General features: G+C 35.8%; 3 protein-coding genes across 4 annotated transcripts; 2 read left to right on the top strand and 1 right to left on the bottom strand.

Moving 5' to 3' along the window:
• The first annotated feature begins 277 nt into the window (after window positions 1–277).
• On the top strand, window positions 278–5,963 carry LOC113507188. 2 transcript variants are annotated; one of them, XM_026890051.1, is made up of 6 exons: window positions 278–574; window positions 773–854; window positions 972–1,104; window positions 1,179–1,361; window positions 4,037–4,106; window positions 5,223–5,963. In XM_026890051.1, the coding sequence occupies exons 2-6, from the start codon at window positions 793–795 to the stop codon at window positions 5,744–5,746; spliced, it is 972 nt and encodes a 323-aa protein (XP_026745852.1). In that variant the 5' UTR covers window positions 278–574; window positions 773–792; the 3' UTR covers window positions 5,747–5,963. The 2 variants fall into 2 exon arrangements, with proteins under 2 accessions (XP_026745852.1, XP_026745851.1); XM_026890050.1 differs by having other exon boundaries at window positions 279–854.
• A 1,781-nt stretch (window positions 5,964–7,744) lies between these two features.
• Window positions 7,745–9,537, bottom strand: LOC113507190 (putative nuclease HARBI1). Its single transcript, XM_026890054.1, has 3 exons — window positions 8,555–9,537; window positions 8,273–8,463; window positions 7,745–8,195 (listed from the first exon to the last, which is right to left on the bottom strand). Exons 1-3 carry the CDS (start codon window positions 8,777–8,779, stop codon window positions 8,042–8,044), a joined length of 570 nt encoding a protein of 189 aa, XP_026745855.1. The 5' UTR covers window positions 8,780–9,537; the 3' UTR covers window positions 7,745–8,041.
• A 3,281-nt stretch (window positions 9,538–12,818) lies between these two features.
• Window positions 12,819–13,879, top strand: LOC113507189. Its single transcript, XM_026890052.1, has one exon. It carries the CDS (start codon window positions 12,967–12,969, stop codon window positions 13,516–13,518), a length of 552 nt encoding a protein of 183 aa, XP_026745853.1. The 5' UTR covers window positions 12,819–12,966; the 3' UTR covers window positions 13,519–13,879.
• The last annotated feature ends 375 nt before the right edge of the window (window positions 13,880–14,254 follow it).

Genomic DNA, 14,254 nt, shown 5'->3' with positions numbered 1-14,254 from the left:
ATCAAGACACAGAGAAACTATTACATTGTTAGTGCTGGAAACATGACAAGCGCGCAAACACTTAGACATAACACACAACAAACACACAGAAACACACTCACACACCCTCACACACACACACACATATGCACGCACACTCATACATACATACACCACATAACACACTGCATGATGCCATGTAACATTGTATTATTTTTGGTTTGTTTACTTTTCTTGCTGATGCATTAATATTATGTAGTATATTTTTGTTTATTTTTTTAACCATGATGAAAGAGACTGGCCTCCACGACACAGGGAATCCTAGTGTGGAGACCAGGGGGCCTAGCCAACATACATGCCTTTCGTATAGAATAGATTTCTACAAACGTTAACGCCACGGCGTTTGAAACGATAGAATAGAATAAGTAGCTAGCCAAATTACATTGGCGAAGACGATCGCTCATTCTATAATCAATGTAGAAAAAACTTAATTTTTTGTCTATGGTCAGCGTTTTCAAAAACGTCAAATGAACGTCAGGCAGGTTCGTGACGTTAGTTCGTAATAAAATTTTTAGCGGGTGAAACTTATTTGAATGTAAGTATAAGAATATTGCAGTTTGAGTTTTATACTCGGTAAAAAAGTATGCTACAAGTTCATTTTACTATTATAATATGAAAGTGAAGAATATGTTTACGAAAAATATGCTTATAGGACACGATTGGTTTAAAAAGTATAGTAATACGTGGGTATTTTATGAACAGACATTATTTTTATTTGAGTTTTTCCTTTTAGTTTATTATCGTAACAGTAACATGGAGTCCAGAGCTCGAGCAAGCCCTGAACAGTTTTCAGCGATCCTGGAATTTATGGAAAGGTACGTTTTTTTTTATAAAAATGTAGGTAGTTATATATATTCATTTGTTGCTTTAATTTGACCTTTTACCTATCAAAAGATCCCTTATTTCTCTTAATTTCTTAATAACCATTCTAGCCACGGTGACATATCATGGCCCCAACAGGGTCCTCAAGGCCGAATAAAGGCAGACCGCTTGTGGCATGAACTTGTTCAGTCGTTAAACTCCATGGGTGGAGGAGTAGTTAAGCCATTGGACAAATGGAAAAAAGTAAGACACAACCAGTTTACTCAAATCGAATATAATAAACACAATAGTAAAATTCACTAAAAAATACAACGCAGGTATGGGCGGACTGGAAAACCAAAACTAAGAAAAAGGCGTTGACTATGAGACGCGAGGCTTCTGGTACTGGTGGTGGTCCCAGCAGCCGGCTTACCCTCACCCCTTTAGAGGATAGGGTGCTAGGGATAATGGGGTTAACTGCTGTTGTTGGTCAACCAGGAATAGATGAGAGAGGATTTGACGTAAGTTCAGTCTTTGGTCTTTGCTTATTTCAAAACTTAATTTTTAAATGTAATTTGCAACAAAAGTCCTTGAACAAAATTATTCAAATTAACAATACACCAAAATCTGCCATAAGTAGCTGTCAAGACTACAGTACAAAATAAGTGTGACATGAGACATTTACAAAAGTCGCCGAATATAGCTATTTCATAGTGGTTTCTTAGGTTTACGCGAATGTTAGACATTGAAATGAAACTACTTTTACGGATTTTATCGCGGATTGTATTGAAATTGTTTCCAAGAAGCTAGCAGAGAACAACCTACCTCTAGAATATGCAGAACTTCTCGAGCACTGCCTCACATCTGGCTACCTACTGTGGAACAATAAATTCTATGTACAAGTAGATGGTGTAGCGATGGGCTCGCCTGTATCCCCTGTAGTCGCCGATATATTCATGGAAGACTTCGAGGAGACAGCCTTAAAAACAGCTCCTTTCACTCCCAGGTTCTACAAACGGTACGTAGATGATACTTTCACAGTTTTACCATCTAGTCAAGTAAATGCATTTTTAAAACATCTCAACTCCATCAATAACAAAATTCAATTCACTATGGAGTTGGAGAATAATAAATCTCTTGCCTTCTTAGACATATTAGTTAAAAGGAATCCTGATCAGACCATAAGTCACACCGTGTATCGAAAGAAGACCCATACAGATAGGTACTTAAACGGTGAATCTCACCACCACCCTAAACAGTTAGCTACCGTGGGAAAATCTTTGTTTCAGAGAGCACACGGACTCTGTGATGACAGACACCTTGCCGCTGAGCTTCAACACGTCAAGCAAGTACTGCGAGACAACAAGCTCCAAGTTCCACGGCCCCGTCACAGAAACCGAGTGAAGCCAGCCACTGTTGATCGTTTGCCTGCTGTACTACCATATGTCAGAGGAGTCACTGACAAGATTGGTTACATCCTGAAGCGAGCTTCAATTAAAACATACTTCAAGCCGCCCAAGAAGATTAGCCAGTCCTTACCATCTGTCAAGTGTCACATACCTCTACAAGATGCAGGAGTATACAAACTAGATTGTGACTGCGGCCTCTCTTACATCGGTCAAACTAAACGAAGCATAGGGACCCGCGTTAAAGAACACATAGCTGACGTCAAACACCGCTGCTCAACGAAGTCTGCAGTCGCCGAACATGCTGAAGGTTCCAGCCATTATATTAGATTTGACCAACCACAGATCCTCGCTAAAGAATCCAAATTCCTACCTAGGATGTTTCGCGAGGCTATTGAGATTAAAAAACACCCTAATTTCAATAGAGAAGATGGCTGGAAGATATCACCTACTTGGGATCCAATAATAAATAAACTCAAGGCCAAACCCAAGAGCAGCGCTGCAAGACATCAAGACACAGTGAGCTCATACTGCGTAGGTCGGACCACAAATAATTAATTAAAATATGAAGGTAGAACGAGCAACATCTTCTGTCAAGACGAACGCCATCTCAGTCTGCCCGTGACCATGATACCTGCAAAGGTTTCGAAACGTCGGGAACTAAAATCTAAAATTAAACCGCGATAAAATCCGTAAAAGTAGTTTCATTTCAATAGCTATTTCAATAATTCCTTAACATTAATAACTGTTAAAGTTACTGAGTAAAAATGTACTTTGAATGTTGAGTGTGTTAATCATATAAACTTATGAAAATTAGTCAAAAAAGTTTTGTGGGAAGTATATGTATACTTTGATTTTGGTTTTTTTTTTTATTTTGTCACATACAATTACTTGTCACATACAATTAATATCAACTTGAACTACAAGTTATAACCTAGCTACTACTAAACTAACTCATGGTTGAAATATCTTTTTGATAAAAAAATAACTTTTCTTAAATTATACAACATGTTAACAAAATAATGCAAAACCTTTGTGATGTTCATCATCAGTTATATAAAATGACAAATAAAACAAATAATAAATGATTGTGAAACATTATTTTTCTTCTACCATCAATTATTTATTTTTCCACTAATCACTTAAAAATAAATCGTTCAGAAATCATGAATATTATATTAGGTACTTATTTTAAAATATTAATTATTTATTTTCAATATGTATGTATGTATAATATTATTATTAATAAAATAATATTTTATTTTTGTTTTTTACTGTTCTACAATTCACAACATTTAATAATTAAGATTATAATATGTTCAGCAATGATATTAATGTTTAACAGTTAATGATTTAACTCTTTTCACTGACTTCTGTAGTTCTGTTATAACAAGTTATTTTTGTAGTTCACTTTGATTATTAATTTATGGTAAATAATAATTTGATGTGATTTAATTTTATGGTTGCAATATTTTATTGAATTTATGATTGAATTTTTTTTTTATAACTGTCATATAATTAAAATAGATTTGACATTGTTTCTGCGTATATTATATTCAATGGTGCATGCCTTAACTTAATTTATGTTATATGAAACTATTAACATGCCGGATACGACAGAATATTTGGACGTTTTAGCAATATAAAACCAATTTTAACAATATTCTGACAAATAAATTTATTATTATTCTAATGATTAGGAACTAATGGAAACAAATTATATTCATGAACATCTGTTGCTGACTGTACTACTGCTTATATCCTTTTCATTATTTTTATATATTTTCTAGGCCCCACCATCTACTGACACTCTAATGCCAGCAACTGGAGAAGCAGTGCAAAATAATATGTCCACTCAAGGTGCAGGTTATTTTGATCAGATATTTATATAAGATAGGGTAAATACCTAAATACCTTTATTATAAAAAAAATAATGAATTACAGATTCATCTCCATCTGTATCCCCTGTAGTCGCCGATATATTCATGGAAGACTTCGAGGAGACAGCCTTAAAAACAGCTCCTTTCACTCCCAGGTTCTACAAACGGTACGTAGATGATACTTTCACAGTTTTACCATCTAGTCAAGTAAATGCATTTTTAAAACATCTCAACTCCATCAATAACAAAATTCAATTCACTATGGAGTTGGAGAATAATAAATCTCTTGCCTTCTTAGACATATTAGTTAAAAGGAATCCTGATCAGACCATAAGTCACACCGTGTATCGAAAGAAGACCCATACAGATAGGTACTTAAACGGTGAATCTCACCACCACCCTAAACAGTTAGCTACCGTGGGAAAATCTTTGTTTCAGAGAGCACACGGACTCTGTGATGACAGACACCTTGCCGCTGAGCTTCAACACGTCAAGCAAGTACTGCGAGACAACAAGCTCCAAGTTCCACGGCCCCGTCACAGAAACCGAGTGAAGCCAGCCACTGTTGATCGTTTGCCTGCTGTACTACCATATGTCAGAGGAGTCACTGACAAGATTGGTTACATCCTGAAGCGAGCTTCAATTAAAACATACTTCAACTGTCATATAATTAAAATAGATTTGACATTGTTTCTGCGTATATTATATTCAATGGTGCATGCCTTAACTTAATTTATGTTATATGAAACTATTAACATGCCGGATACGACAGAATATTTGGACGTTTTAGCAATATAAAACCAATTTTAACAATATTCTGACAAATAAATTTATTATTATTCTAATGATTAGGAACTAATGGAAACAAATTATATTCATGAACATCTGTTGCTGACTGTACTACTGCTTATATCCTTTTCATTATTTTTATATATTTTCTAGGCCCCACCATCTACTGACACTCTAATGCCAGCAACTGGAGAAGCAGTGCAAAATAATATGTCCACTCAAGGTGCAGGTTATTTTGATCAGATATTTATATAAGATAGGGTAAATACCTAAATACCTTTATTATAAAAAAAATAATGAATTACAGATTCATCTCCATCTGTAGCCCCTTTGTCGCTACCTCAGCCCTCATTTGAATTTATCTTTGGTCCAACACCAAGTACCCCAATGGTAGTGGAGCCCGGGCCTGAACCAGCGCCTTCTATACCGCCTACGACTTCGCCTCCTGTGACTGCGTCCCGTGGAGCCCCGCGGCGTCGAAGACGTCCAGCCGGCCATTCTCCCGCATCATCTCTCGCAACATCCACTCCTCATCGCCGTGGAGTATTTCGGGCGCGCACTCGCCGGATTCAAACGCCGTTCGAACGAGCCACAAGCGAGTTTGTGGCTATTGAACAACGTCGGCTACAACTGGAAGAGTCCCGTGAGGAGAAGCATCACCACAGGGAGATGGAAAGGCTGCGGTTGGAATCAAGGAGGTTGGATATACAGGAAAGCATGATCAATATTTTAAGCAGGTTGTCGAGTAGTGTGGACCATTTAACCAATGTACTGCCACTTCTTACTAGGTCGTCGTCACTACCTTCTACTGAAATTATTTCTGATGTTTAATAGTGGCATTTAGTCCATTGAAATATTATATTTTTAAATATATTTTTATGTGTAGTGGTGTCAGTTTAATGCTAAAACCAATTTTGTAGGGCTGCCACCCTTGTTCCACGCCCGCCATCTAGGAAATATTCTATCTCTTATACTATTTCATCATCATCCATCATCAATCTCAGTTCTATCCTACTACTATTATAAAGACGAAACTTTGTAAGTATGGATGTATGGATGTTTCTTACTCTTTCACGTAAAAACTACTGAATGGATTTGAATGAATTTTGGTATAGAGTTAGCTGACACCCTGGATTAACACATAGGCTACGCTTTATTACGAGAAAATATCTTATTTCCTAATCACGCGGACGAAGTCGCGGGTAACAGCTAGTCATAATATAAGTGTAGTAATAAGTGTTTTTTTAAATGAGAAACCAGACTGGAGATTTTAAGTTTTATATTTTTGATATGTATAATTTGTTGTTTTTTAATAGTTTATAGCCTAAATATTACATTACTTGTACAATTTTTTTTTCTTTATCTTTACCGTACTACTGCCTAATATGTCTCACACAGCTGTAAGTTGTAAAAAATAAATAAAGAAGACAGCAATAAAATACAGGTTTTGTTATTTATATAATTTACTAAAAATAATGAGAAAAATTGTCAAAAATTATCAAATCCTGCTTAACAAACAATTGAGTACAGCTCTCCCTTGCAGTAACTCATTATGGCTTTGGCTGCCTACAGAAGCAGTAGATGCTGGATCTAGTGGCGAAAAATGATCCCCATCATCATGTACTGCAGAGAGGTCTTGAGGAATTCCAGCCTTTAAGATTAAATTGTGTAATACACAACAAGCCATGGTTATTTTGCTTGCCACAAATGGGTCATAATGTAAAACCCTGTCCTTAAGAAGGCATCGCCAGCGAGCTTTCAATAATCCGAAACACCGCTCTATACAGTTTCTGGCTTGCACATGTCTTTGGGTATAATTTTCTTCTCTTGAACCTTGGGCCGCATTGAGGATAGGAGTCATTAGCCATGGACGTAGAGGATAGCCAGAATCACCTGAGAAATACATTGTGTTGACTAAAAAGGATAAAATGTATAGTTAACGGTGATACACACACAGACAATCACAACAACACACAAACCTATTGTAACTTAGTCCAATGTAAATTACTTTTAGATTTATATTTTATTATAATTCTACTATTGTTTTAAAATATAACTTTATTGTATTTTTAAAATTTTGATCTCATAATACTATAAGTTATAAATTAAGCTACTTCACATTTTGTTATAAATAAGATGTAATATAATACATACTGATATAAACGATATTGTCTCCTCGGAGGGTAGCCTGGTGATCTGTAACACAGGTCTTACCTATCTCAGACACCAGTCTCCATTTTAGTACAAAAATAAGTATTGTAACATTGTGTGATGATGAGAAAATAAACATTTTTATTATTATTATATTATTATATACTTTTGTAAAACATACCTAATAACCATGCTTGTTCATTATTTTCATGAAGTTCACGCATATATGACTCAACAATACTGGATGACCATATATGTGAGTCATGCGTGGATCCACCAAATTTTGCATTCACATTAGTTATTGTGAGATTACTATCACATATCTGAAGAACACGAAAAACGAATAATTACTATAATAATTGGGGTTGTGGAAAAAAAATACACATTTTTTAAACTGAATTAATTTTATTAATAATTGTGTAACGTGAAAAAACGTAAAGAATGTTTTTTACTGAATTACGAGCGATTACAAATTTATAAAATTATATGATACATCAGGTGACTGCGAACGCACCACGAGTGGCCACCATACTTGTGACGTCTTAATGTTTATTTTATTTTTTTATTTATTTACTTCACTAACTTAAAACTATCTTTACCGGTAAGTATCAAAGGCGACAGTAAAAGTAACATGATGAAACAATAATATCTATACAAAAATTAAAATTATACCTACATGTTAAAATATATTATGCTATAGTAACATAGAGATATATTATAGTAATTAGATGTAGCTTGACAATTACAGTGTGACGTCACCGGTCACACTCGCTCGGATTTGTTCGGGAGTTGTCAGCGCGTCTTCGGTAGTGGATTCAAAAGTTGTTTTTTATTTTGATACAACTTTTCAAATATTGCGAAAAAAAAATATGTTTTTCATAAAACTTAACCTACCTACATGATTGTTCCAATTTTCAAAGAGAAAAAGAGATTCAAATACTCAATTATTACAATTCAATACAGTTTAAAAAAAGTTTATAAGTTTATATATTCTACCATTTGAACATTTAAGGAATGATATCCCTTCCTGTTATAAAAGAGATGTTCTTCCTGATTGGGTTTCACTATAGCAATGTGAGTGCAATCTATGCACCCAATTACTCCAGGCAAGCCAAACCTTCTTTGAAACCTGAAAGAACAAAAATATATTCTTATCATAAGAATAGGAACACTTAAATGAGTGAAAACATTTTGTTCCATACTTACTCTTGTTTAATTAAACCTCTTTCTTGCTGAGTTTTCGGAAATACTATCCATCTCGCCATGATAGCAGGGTGGTTTAACGCATCGACGACTTGTCTGATGCATCGGCTAACTGTTCGTTGGGCAACATGCTGGGTAACACCAACAATCCTTTGATAGGAGCCTGTCGCCAAAAAGCTAAGAGCGCACAACACCTACAAAGACACAACCGTTATATTTGAATAAATTAGGTTCATACCGGCTAAGTTTGTAAGTTTATTCGTTGCAAAATTTTTTATGAATTACCTTAACTATTAGAGAAATTTCCTGAGAACCCCTCAAGGAAGTTTTTACTCTTAGTTCTTGACAAAGGGACCAAAACGTAGATTTATTTAACCTGAAGTGTTGCACAAATTCACTATCCGGCATAACTTCGATCGTGCCGACGCACTGACGATTAAAATCTCTTTCCTGCTTTTTAAGCCACCTTTCTTCGTTTTGAGCGCACCACAACATGTTGAGGGAATGCATTATTAAAATGAAACTAAATAATAAAAAAATATACAAAATAAAGCAAAACAGGTAACAGAATCCTCACAGCTGATTGAAGAATGACGCCATTTACTTTTGTTAACACTAGCTAAGTACAAAGTACCAACGTTTAGTATAGAGTTTCTTTCTACAAAAGTTTACGCCACAGCGTTTGAAACTGTAGAATAGAATAAGTAGCTAGCCATCTTTACACGACGAAGAGAATCGCTTATTCTATAGTAACTGTAGAAAAAACATACGCTTTTGTCTATGGTGAGCGTTCTCAAGAACGTCAAAAGAACGTCAGATTGACAGATTCGTAATTGAATAAGGTTTCATTAGAGTATTTTCAAAATAATAATTAATCTTTCATTGATACAAAGTATTTTTTTTAATTACTTTCTTTAAATTAAACAATTTCAGTTCTTTATAATCAATGACTGATTTTTGAAATGGGAAATCTATTAGTGTGTCTCTTATGTTTACTTTCATTTGTTGTTGTTTTGTTATAGTTTTTAGCTTTTAGATATAGCCTCATATATTTATTCACCAGTAAAGGAAGATCAGCATATCTTACAAATAAAGATGTATCTTTATATGGGTGTTATCATTAAGCAATGCTTTTTTATTGTTTAAATAATACATTACTTGTATTACAAAAATCTTTTTTGTTTACCAGATCGCTACCCAATAAGACTTGTCGAAAATATAAGTTATGAGTTGTTAAAAAGATAAAGAAAGGTAACACCAATAAAATACAGTTTTTGTTATTTAGATTATTTTAATTATTTAATTAGATTAGGTAACAAGTTTTTTTTAATGTCCAAAATTTAAAATAAATATTTCATAAATACAAATGTACACTTGAAGAAGTCTTATATACTTTTTAACAATCATTTGAGCATGACTCCCCTCCTTGCAGTAATTCAGTTTGGTTGCCAACAGTAGAAGTAGATGCAGGGTCTGATGGTAAAGTGTTATTGTCATCATCATGCACTGCAAGGTCTAGTGGTAAATGGATAGCTAGTCCAGCTTTCAGTGCTACATTGTGTACCACACAACAAGCCTTGGTTGTGTTACTTGTTACATGTGGGTACACTAAATACAGTTCCTGGCTTGCACATGCCTTTGGGTATAATTTTCTTCCCTTAAACCTTGCCCAGCATGGGCACGAGGATACAGGGCATAAGCCGGGGACGTAGCGGACAGCCAGAATCAAAAGAAGTAAATTGTGTTTACTAAAAAGAAACAATATATTTTATGCATATTTATAGTGTATATGGTGATCTTTTTGTTTCCTATTGTAAAACATGCCTAATAACCACACTTGTTTATTGGTAGAAGTGTGTAGAGATAATAATGAAAGAATGATGTGGTTATGAGTATATCATCATATAAGTACGGCCCAACTTTACTAAATGACCGTATGTGAGTTCTGCATGGGTTCACCAAACCTCTCATTTATATTGATTATTGTATGGTTACTATCACAAATCTGATAATTATAAATAAGAACTAATTACTATGAATAATTAAAATTTAATGTATACAGTTTAAATAAAGATTAGTTGCATCTGCCATTACAATATTTTATTATTGATATCCTTTCCTATTATATGATGTTCTTCAACATTAGGTTTTATAATATCAATAAACTATGGCACCCAATCACACACATTATGCTTATATTTAATTAAGTTTAATTAAACCTAGTGTAATGTTTGAATCCTGTAGCTAAGAGCACAACACCTACAAAGACACCTCGCCTCTTTTAGTAAATCCGGAATCTCCAAAGTTAATGTCGTAACGTATCGTGTAATGTTTTAAATCCAAAGTTCAGCCAAAGGGTCTTCTGTAATCATAATCTTATTCAATCTAAAATGTTTGACAAATACAGTCTGGCATACTAGTATATCTTGAATCGTTCGCATGCACTGACGATTAAGGTCTCTTGACCACCGTCTAAGTCACCTTTCTTCATTTTGAGCGCCCCACAACGTATAAAATAAATGCATAGTTCAATTAAAACTGAATATTACAAAACAAAACAGGTCACTAAAAAACAGCCGAACAGCTGATTGTATAATGACGCCATTTTCTGTCGTAAACGTTAGGGTCTCGGCGATCGTTTAGTTTTCTATCGAACGCTACGATTCCGTTTCGTAAACGCTTGTCAAAATTGTAATTTGGCTACCGTTTTGTACAGGATGTAACGATCGGAACTGTCAAACGCTTAAGTTTCTATTCTATCCTTCAAAACGCGTTGACAAGTAGCATACTTGGCTACGACTTTTCTATTCGTTTGATTTAACCACGTGACTTAGCGTTCGGATTTTGTTATCTCCATACAATTCCTAACGTTTCGTAAGCGCTTGTCAAATTGCAGGTTGGCTACCGTTTTGTGTAATTTGTATGGGATTTAGCGATCGGATCTGTCAAACTCTTAAGTTTCTATTCTATCGTTTCGAACGATTTGATAAGTAGTATTGTTGGCTACGACTTTTCTATTCTATTGATTTGACCACGTGACTTAGCGTTCGTCTCCATACAATTAGTAACGTTTCTCTTGGCGTTTGCGATCGCTACGGGTCTGTTGGCTAGGCCCTCAGTAATTGTATCTGATGTAACCACATGTATTTTTCTGAACAATAAAGATTATTATTATTATAATTATTACAAAGTATACTTACCAAAATACCTACCAACGTGACGTCGACTGCTCGTATCGTAGATGAATAGGTGAGTCATTACTCACCTATTCATCTTGAATATGGAGGAGGCAGCAGGACTGCAAGACATCTTCAAGAGATTAACGATTGTTTCTCTGGAAGTATTCAGAAAGTGGAGAGAAAGGTATGAGTAGTTGCGTGGAAGGAAAGTCAATATTTTTTACATATTCTTTTATTCAATCATACACTTATACCAGGGTATGTAAATACTGCTAGTGAGGAACGCGACTCGACTTTAGGCGGGCCACGATGAGGGTTTCCGGTTTCAAAATAAAGAAAGTCAACACCCCAGAAAGATAAGAGTCCACCTTTCTATTGTTTACAATCCAAATACAAGTAATTATACTCTCACCACGTCCTCGAGATAAGTATCCTGAAATAAATATATTATTTACACAATGTAGTAACGCTAGGTGCTAGTAGTGCTAGTACCGTTCATACACTATAGTTGAGAGTTTTTTTTTTTTAATCTTACGCTGGCAACCCCTGCATTCCTTCGCTCGCTCCAATCGTCATTCGCTTTTTAGTGCGCGGCCGTTCAACACCTCCTTACTAAATCAAGTTACAGCGTTACTATGCCTAAACGCAAGCATAATAAAGATTACATTAGTGATCAGATCAAAAAGTTAAAAAAGAAATTAAAACGTGCTCGCAAACAAAGTGAGTCATCATCGGCCAGTGGATCGGAACCCGATAACAACGTCAACGATGAGTCTACCCAACCCATAATCTACCCACAATTATTTTAACATTCCACAACAAAGTATTGGTTATTCTTGGAAGAATATTAATCCTTATCGACACATGTTATGCCCGTTTGTTATGATAATCTATTTTCTTAAAACTAATTGCACAAAAGCAGTAACTTTAATGCGTAAAATGCAATCGAGCTGTTCATCGGACTGTCTCACGCATCTAACGCGATGGATTAGGAATACTCACTATACACGTAAACAAACAATTGTTCTATCAAAAGCAAATGCACTTCGAGCTGTTTTGTGGACTGTCTCACTGCATTGGCTACCTATTCGAATGGTTGTTCAAGGATGTTATCCAGCTGCTCTTTGGACTGCCTCACCACATCCTCCACAAACGCCCTCATGCGATATCGCGCATTATTTTAAAGAAGTTTGTGGCCACCAGGCATGCCTTTGGGCTGTTCTACGACACAACCAAGCCATCGGACAAACCTATGGGTTGATCCACGGCATTAAAATTCTAATTCACTTGTTCTCATAAATATAAAATTGTATTTTTGAAGTACCTAGTGTATACTCGGATACTTACTTTCTATGATTACTCCGATGGGGGTAACATACAATAGCATTGAAGTTAACCTCACAATGGAACATTTCAGACTGCCAAACGGAAACGGAACATGCGGTCATAAACGAAATCGACATTCTCCATACTGACACTTTGCAAAGTAAAGAAAATATAGAAATACCACCTGACACAATGAATAACTCCAACTCATTGAAACTCATCAATGAAAACTCCATGGTCCAAACATTGGCCCTCAACGAGGTCATCACCACAGAAACCGAAGAACATCTCCTAGACAAGGAAATTCTAGACATTCTTGGCGATGACCCCACGTGCACAGCGATATACGGACTAGATATTCACAAAGAACTGGCCAGCCGATTGCAACATGTTTCGACATCTGGACTCACCAAGGAAACCAGGAAAGAATTACAGCAGCGTTACCCTCTACCCGCAAATGCTACACTTCTTGGCGGTCCGGCAATAAATCCCGAAATAAAGGCAGCTCTGCCTGAAACATTGGCCAACCGGGACAAGGCAATAGAAACGAAACAAAAGCTTCTAGCCTCTGCCATCTCTTGTATAGCTTCGGCCAGTTCGCAAATACTTGACTCTCAAGATAAAAACACTGAGTTGCTTAAAAAGTTAATGGACGCGAACAAATTGCTTTGCGACATACAGCATTCTGATTCCATCACCAGAAGAATGTTTAGTACTTCTGTACTTAAATACAAAAATCGATAAATTGTTATTTGGAGAAAACTTACCGGAAATTCTAAAAAAATTTAAAAGCAGTATCGAAATCTGGCGTAGAAAGAAAAAACAATCCTAATAGGAGTAAAAAGCCACAGCCGTCGACATCCAAGGCGAGTAATTTAAACTCGAAAGCGCCGGCAGCTCAGTTCCGGAAACCGCCGCCGGCGACGACGCAGAAGACCCGACAGCCGCCTACTCAACAGAATCAGCACGCCAGATCATACAAAACGCCATCGAAGACCAGCCGCCATCACCGATAGAAGAGGTACGATACGCGGGCCGCTTGTCTCAGTACTACAAACAGTGGTCTAGTATTACTAGAGATAAAACGATCCTGTCATGGATACGCGGCTACAAACTAGTATTTTCGGAACCGGTACAACAGCATTCTATACCTACTGTTCCAAAATATTCACTAAAAGTCTGTTCAGTATGAGGCAGCAATCTCTGATCTTCTTCGCATCGGTGCAGTCTCAACTTGCGACCCTTGCCAGGATCAATTTATCTCCGGCATATTCCTCAGACCCAAGCCGAAGGGCAAGATGCGTTTTATATTAAATTTAAAAAACCTAAATAAGTTTATTGAAACTAACCACTTTAAATTGGAAGATTTACGAAGAGTTTTAAAACTTATAGCAAAGGATTACCTAATGGCAACCTTGGACTTAAAAGATGCTTACTTCTTAATAAAAATACATGAAGACTCGAGAATATATTTACGTTT

The sequence above is a fragment of the Trichoplusia ni genome, unplaced genomic scaffold (genome assembly GCF_003590095.1).
Source record: "Trichoplusia ni isolate ovarian cell line Hi5 unplaced genomic scaffold, tn1 tig00000922, whole genome shotgun sequence".
Classification (NCBI taxonomy): Eukaryota; Metazoa; Arthropoda; class Insecta; order Lepidoptera; family Noctuidae; genus Trichoplusia; species Trichoplusia ni.
The sequence above is the reverse complement of the archived record's forward strand: the minus strand, read 5'-3'. Positions and strand labels throughout refer to the sequence as shown.